A 7,736-nucleotide genomic window follows, 5' to 3' on the forward strand; every position below is an offset into this window, starting at 1 on the left:
TGGTTATGGTTACGTCACAGAATCAAATTCAAGTGCAACGATCGTGGGACGACTCTACTCAAATTTTGGCAGCGGCATGGTAGACAAGAACGCTTCGTTCACAAAAGTGAAATACAAAGTCAGGGTTGGTCAGAGTTCTTCTCTATTTTAGAAAGATTTCATTGGATCTTCTTTGCTGAAGATTTATGGTCACCGTCGCTGTCACTACTACTCACATTTTTGCTGTGAGAAGTCTCGATACTGCTGCGTCAGAAAGAGCCAGTCTTATATGTAGGACTTTATAAATTATTGGGATAACGCAAAAACTGGAAGTAGTGTTTACACCAGCGTTTGGCCTTTCAAGTTCAGTGATGTAATGTCATCGGAACTTTTCTGTTCACTTTTTCACATGTGAGCAGCACGGTTGTTTCGTAATAATGTTGGGATTACCTTTATATTTGTGTTTGTTATCTCAAAGCTTTGTGGTGTTGTAGTAGTTTGATTAAAACACTAATACATAAATTTCAACCTGAACAACGCCTGAACAACCTTCATGGGAGCGCAGGTGTGGCGCAATCGGCAAGAGTTTTCCCTGACTACACGACCTACCGAAGGTTTCTATTTCGCCCAACTGTCAGCCAAGTCTTCCATCCCTCCGAAGTCGATAAAATGGTACCAGACTTGTCTGGGAGGATAAAAGTACTGAAAACACATCGGTTAGCCACCGCAATTCGTTGTGTAGGCCAGTTACACGTTCGTAAACCTCAAACGATCTGGAGTTGAAGTGAATGTGGGCGCGCATCCCGAACGGACTGATAAGCGTCAGACACTATCCTTTATCCTTTTATCCTCCATGCAGTCCTGCGAGAAGGCTGCTTTTTACCCACTGGCAGCGATAGTGCTACCTTTGATCTAGAGTGGATAAGAAATGCAGTTAATATTCCTTGACCATTGAACATTGGAAAGAGAAACGCAAAAAAAAAAGAAGAGAGAAAGTTCATGGCTGACAAGAACACATGTGAAAAAAAGCTTTTCTTAATACTTGAATTTCTAATGACATAATTTTGTTTCGGTTTTGAAAATTGGAAAACTGCTTCTGCTTCGACTTATATGCGTACTGGTGCTTCTTGAGTTTCAGTCTTCATCGCGGCAGTTTTTATCTGAAAAAAAAGTTCCAGGAGGTCTAGGATTTTTTTGCGGCCAAATAAGGACCTGTAACCCAGTTTGTTCACCAGCTGCTTGATTTACTTGATCTTGACTTGTTTGATTTTTTTGGACTGCTTCCTGTCTTTGTTTCTTGGTGTCGTGACTCTGGGGAGATGCTTTAGACTGAAAAAAATGGAGGGTTAATCTTCGCCATCTTTGATGGTTAGACATCAAGTATACCTTCGGTTTTGATGCTTTATGTGGAATCTCATCACAAGCGAAATCGAGACGTTGCTTCAAGGCACGTGTCAACGCGATCACCTTCGAATTACTCCCTCGATCTTCCCTGGAACAGTTGTTCTACTTTCTAAAACTGTATATGGACTAATACTACGCATTTAATTGAGATGAGGTATCTTGATGTTTCACTCTGAACATCGATGTCTTAAGGAGGTAAAGAAGAATAGAAAAGAATGAAAACAACATGAAACGTGATGCATTTGCGTAAGCGGGAGCGCTCGAAGCGGTGCGGTGGAGCGCAGCGGTTAGGGTCGAGTGAGGACCCTTGCTACCACCGTTTACTGCTGCAGTTCTCGATGATTCTTCTCGATTCCAACTGCTATCTCCACCGCGCCACTCCGAGCGCAACTGTAGTCGGGTGGAAACGACAAAAAAAAAGTGCAGCTTCACAGGGGTCTGCGCTCGAAGCGGTGCAGTGCAGGTGGCGATTGGAGTCAACGTATGCACTGCGCCAATGAGACCATCGCGAACTGCAACGATGAGCGGTGCTAGCGTGGGCCCCTCCTTTTTCTTCGAACCGCTGCGGTCCACCGCGCCGCTTTGAGAGTTTTACTGCAGGTATAGACGGGTCAAAACCACATGAAGCACGGTTCAATTACACGAGCGGTCCACTAAGACAACCTGGTTTTTGACCGCTTTCGGGCGGACTGCGAGTGGTTCGCTTGACAATTTGCCAAATTTTGCCAAGCGACGTCATCCAGATCGATGCTAGGTGCAGTCTTTGTTTTCATTCCTTTTGCTTTTCTTTCTGATCTGTTCACCTACTATGCTTCTTTTTTGTTATATTTGCTGTATTGTTATAGTTGTATTTATTATTTATTTATTCATTTACTTGTATTTGTTTTAAAATTTGGTTGAAAATAGTATTTTTCTACATTAATACCCTTTTTTGTTTTTCGCCCACCCTATCCTTTACAAACAAAAAAAAAAGAATATTAACACATGGATATATATATATATATATATATATATATATATATATATATATATATATATATACTCTGATCTATAGTAAAAGCAAATACAGCAAACACAACAAAAGTACGAGAGAAAGGAACAAGAAGGAAAAAGTCAGGAAAAAAAGCAGAAAGGATTTTAAAAAAACGAAAAATTGCGGTCAATATAGATCCAGGCACTCCGCAAAATTTGGCAAACCCCAAGCAGACCGCTCGCAGGCCTGCGAGCGGTCGAAGATCGAGTTGCTCCAGCGCGGCTACTTGTGCAAGTACACCGTGACGTCATTTTGACCGGACTATAGTGTTCTTCTGTCTTTCCATAAACCATTGGATGTTGTGTTGTGCACTGTTTAAGTGTGAGCAATGTTTGAATTATTTCAACTACGTATCCTATCTGTCAACCATAAAGGATAAAGTTTCTATCGTTGATCAATCCGCTTGGGATGCGCCCCAACGTTCATTTCAATTCGGAATCGCTTGAAGTTTACGAACGTGTAACTGGCCTATACATATATACATACTATACACTTGTATACTTGTATATATACATATATACTTGTATATACTATACAAGTCAGTGTCTTTGTCCTCCCAGACGAGTCTGGTACCAATTTATCGACCCCTGGGGAATGGAAGTCTTGGTTGACACTGGGGCTGAATCAAACCTCCGATCGATTGTGCAGGAAGCGGAACCTCTAATCGCTGCACCACACTCGCCCATGTATCAACAATAACCCAGTTCTACTGCAGATAGGGCACTTTAGTCTTTCCATAAAAGTGTTGCATGTTACGTGCAGATATCAGCTGTTCATTCCTTCCCACATCTTTTGGAGACCGTGATTCAAGAGGAGAAAACTGCAGTAGCTAGCATCCGCTCAAAAATTTGGTGTGGCTGTGCGACCTGCCGTTTTCAACGAATCTACTGTAGACATCTGCTAAGAGTGACGCGCATTTAACTCCCTGTCGGGCTTGAACGTTGAGCATTTCGAAGACAAGTTTTGCGTTCCACGCGTAACGCATATATGAAGAGACTGAAAGGATCTGCTGGTACCAAAAGAAGAGAAAAGAAAAAGACAAAAAGAGAAATTTTTCCTGGAAGTTTCCTGACTTAGGGGCAGGCACATATGGTAGGGGAAAACGACATGAAGCACGGTGCAGTTGCGTAAGCGGCTGCGCTTAAAGCGGCGCTGGGGAGCGTAGCAGTTAGGGTCGATGGGAGATCCTCACCATAGTCCCACCTAGATTCAAACCGCCATCTCCACCGCGGAGCTACAAGCGCAGGCGCTAACGCAACTGCACCGCGCTTCATGTCGTTTCGACCCTTCAATACATTTGCCCGAAAGACTGCGGTGCACGTTCGTTTGTGAGAGCGGATAGGATGCAAGTAAAACTAGTGGAAAGGAGTCCGTTGTGATAGATGTGTCGAGCCCACAAAGACAAACGTAACAACTGTTGACACCTGGGCGTTTTGACATAATGAGTTATAGTAGGGTCAAAACGGCATGAAACACGTACGCAATTGCGTACGCGGCTTCTTTCGAGGCGCTTCGGTGGAACGTAGTGGCTAGGGGTGCGGCGAAATCCTTGCTGGCACCACCCATCGCTGCAGTTGGCGACGGGCCCACCTCGGTTCCAACTGCTGCCTCCACAGCGCCGTTTCGAGCGCGTACGCAAATGCACATCAACTACACTCATGTTTCATGTCGTATTGACCCGACTATACACTTCCGTGTAGGAACCCTTTTTACGTCTTCTTAGGTCGCATATATGCTTAAATGAGGCCTTAATTTGTCTCTGACGTAAAGAAGTTCCTACCACATTTCTCTAACATCTTCTTCAGTGATAATTGTTGAGATCAACTGTCCGTTCTGTCTTTTTGCATTCGGTCTGAAACATCAATATTTCGGCTACTATCCACACTATTATCCAGACTTAGAGAAAGACCAGTACCGAAGAATGGATTCAAATACTGGACTCTTCAGCAAGTCGGGGCCCCACAAACGATCTTTTGGCCTATAAATGAGGATTTTCTCGAGTAAGGCAAGCAGTTGTGGATCAGCATTTGGACAGAGCTGGAAATTTCACATCTCGAGAGCTCCGGCCAGAGTACGTGCGCACATGTATTGCAGAAAAAACCCAACATTGCTCAGGCCGCTGCCAACAACTACTCGGCCGTTGAAGAGAATTCGAGTCGGGACTCGCATCAGTTTCACGTCTTCTTCTGTCGGGCTCCCGATACACAGGAATATCAATTTCAGCTGATGTTTTCTGTTACGACCAGGAAAGAGGACATTGCCGCGAATCATCTCGCCTACCACACATGCTGCTGACCACAGATCTGGGATCCAGAGTTACGCAGCATTTACGTGAAGTGGACGGTGAGCTAGCAGCGTACCTACTGTCCAGTTATAATATTCTGAGCCTAGTAGCAACTCTGGTGGTCGGTAGAACCTTGTAACCTGAAATCCAAAGCCTGCATAAATAGGGTAAATCGTTAAAAGAAAAGGCAACATTTTTTTTTGAGGAGACTGCACTGAGGAACGAGCACTGAATGCGTGTAACATTGATTGAAAAGGTGAATTTCAAGGCACCAGGGACAAAAAGGATTACTGTACTATTGATGTAAAAATAGATATGGAGGAACAGATAATCTGAAACACATAAATAAGTACCTGATATGCTGTTGACTTGGTCACTTTTGCAACTACCTTAGCAGAGCCGAAATCACCAATTTTTAAGAGTCCGTTTGCATGATCTAGTAATAAATTCAGGGGTTTAATGTCGCGATGAACTATTTGGTACTGAAATGAAAAAACTTCATATAGCCTCTAAAGAACATGGCATTGTAACTGAAATATCTGAAAGAACATTGACACGAGCCTATGAAGTTTAGGAGGTGCTGCAGTGTGGGCACTCCCTTCCAGGTAGTAGTATTAAACTAAAGCTGGGATACCTATGCTTACTCATACAACCGCTCACCCCTATCCTGAGTAGAGCAGGATACGGGTGAGCGGCTGCGGTTGCCTGAGTGAACATGAGCACTGACAACTGCAGATTACTGTCGCTGCGCAATGGTTTTGCAAATTCCTAACTCTTCGTAATCGCATCTTTCGCTGTCAATACCTAGTCCATTTCTAGCAGCACTTGGATCGCGAAAAAAGCACCTCTTTTTCAGAAATAGGTGCATGTCTATGTAACTCACCGCACTAAGGTAACGCAGTCCATTAAATAATTGCCAAGTATAAATTTTAATGTCTGTTATGTCAAGTTTTTCTTTTTTAATAATAGAAGCGAGTGTATCTGGTAGAAAATCGAAAACAAACGATTCACAGATCTAAATAGGAGATAGTAAGTAGGTAAATATATACCTAAACTGTCAACATAGGACTGCTCACCTTTTGATTTTTACCACCCTTGTTGGAGAATGCAAATGACATTTGCACAATATTTTTATGCTTTTTTCGACCAATACCAGTTAGGAATATCATTTCAAAATTTCGTTCACGATTTTCTAAATATCAGTGAGATCTATAAATTATATTGACCGCACTCGAGCAACTGTATACCTGGCCAAGTCTTTTTGATGGCTATTTCGCGTTGCGGAGATGGCTCCAGTAGTGTTCCTCTGGAATGACACCTGCTAAAACGCTTATCTCTTGGCTGAGAAAACGGGTAAGGAAACTCTGTGACTTCAGAGCGTGATGAGCTAATCCTAGCCAGAAGAAATGATTTGCGATTTACAGCTGAGGATGCAGGTAACCCAATTCACCTTGGGAAACACTGTCGTGGTTCGGTAGACCGTCGCGTGTCTGCCGCCGCGCGCTCATGTCCTCTTACTGATTCGCGCTCGTCTTCTCTCTGTCGCCCCCAACCAAATGACGTAGCGGTCGTTCGAGCAAAGCAGATCGACACCGACTAATGCGAGCGAGCGCAAGGGACAAAATGACGAAATTTGAGAAGCGGAGTGGAAGCCTCACTGTGTCGTTCATGCCTTGCGGTGCGTTTTCTTGGAACACATAGTCGGGTTAGGAAGATCTGAAGCCAGGCGAAGTGGGGTAAGCGGCTGCGCTCGAAGCGGTTCGGTGGAGCGTAGCGGCTCCGATCGAGATGAGATCTTCGCTAGCTCTACTCATCTCAGCAGTTATGCCAGCGTGGTGCCCACCTAGGCCTTACGCAACTACACCAAGCTTCAAGTCGTCTTGATCCTAATATGGTTTACAAAATCACCTAAGTTTAGTCACATCTGGCGATGATTTACTTTTTCTTCCGGGTCGAGTTTCTCATGTAGATGGATCTGCATTTCACTACCAGGTCAGGATCGTCTCCTATGTTTTACCCATACTTTGTCATATCCATTCTGTGCTTAACCGTATTGTGTAATTTGCAATTTCGGAGGATTATGCGGAAGATAGTTCTGCTGATGAAAAAACAAAAAACTAATATTTTCAACACCATTATCAGTTGGATAGTTTCCACTTTGCTAACTGGAAAGAGAATGGAAAGGACAACACTGATCAATTTACCTGTAAACATTGCTGAACACTCCACTGGCGTGCAAATGTAAGTTTGTCATTCGTAGTACCACAGTCTTCATCTCAGGCATTTCCTTCGCCGGCTGAAGCTATCTGGATCGATGGTCTGGAGGATTTAAGAAGATAGACGCAACCTGCTCGACGATATTTGTCTCGTTCATGTAGCGCTGCCGTGCAGCTAACCACCATGTAAGGATGCTTCGACTAGTACAATGAGAATTACTTTAGAATCTAACAACAGTTAAATACTTTTGAAGGTTGCTATCTCGGTAAGGAAATCCGTCAAAACGTAAACAGATCGTCGATTACGATCCACGAGTAACTCAAGGAGCAGAATCATTTTGCTTATTTCGTTGATGAGAATCGGTAGCAGGGGATTTGTTTTCTAAAATTATTCGTTAGATATTCTCTGTTTGAATGTTAAATGCACCACGCCACGCCATTTCGTCAATGTTGGAATCTCTTCAAGGGAAGATAGTGTTAAGGGGGTAAATTACGGGTATGTACGTGACCACGCTTAGTTCCTCCTTATTGGAAAACGGCATGGGAGATGGCCTCCCTGTATTTTTTATTCCTACGAGGGACGTTACAACGCCACATTTGCATACATGCAGTTACCTCAGCAGCCTATGTTTTCCTTTTACTTGGTTTGGTTGCTGGAAAAGCTTCATTGACTATGCCCCTTGCAAATGTTGTGCACGTACAGAGTGACGCGTTATAAGGTGCCTCGTAGCAAAATTCGCGCAGGAGGGCCGTTTTTTGCTTTTCAGGACGATTAAGAGGAATTGAGCGTGCACACGCTTATACTCGCAGTCGAGGCCCC

The 7,736-nt window shown here is 43.7% G+C and overlaps 1 protein-coding gene across 1 annotated transcript; it reads right to left on the bottom strand.

The window, feature by feature from the left end:
• Positions 1-1,085: 1,085 nt before the first annotated feature.
• On the bottom strand, positions 1,086-7,074 carry RB195_001425 (uncharacterized protein; the record flags this gene model as incomplete). The annotated part of the gene is made up of 13 exons (XM_064198185.1): positions 1,086-1,139; positions 1,192-1,308; positions 1,366-1,471; positions 4,197-4,268; positions 4,332-4,453; positions 4,523-4,719; positions 4,777-4,840; positions 5,054-5,182; positions 5,584-5,715; positions 5,777-5,892; positions 5,948-6,006; positions 6,905-6,996; positions 7,048-7,074. The coding sequence occupies 13 exons, from the start codon at positions 7,072-7,074 to the stop codon at positions 1,086-1,088; spliced, it is 1,287 nt and encodes a 428-aa protein (XP_064054066.1).
• Between the last annotated feature and the right edge of the window lie 662 nt (positions 7,075-7,736).

The sequence above is a fragment of the Necator americanus genome, chromosome IV (assembly GCF_031761385.1).
Source record: "Necator americanus strain Aroian chromosome IV, whole genome shotgun sequence".
In the NCBI taxonomy this organism is placed as follows: domain Eukaryota; kingdom Metazoa; phylum Nematoda; class Chromadorea; order Rhabditida; family Ancylostomatidae; genus Necator; species Necator americanus.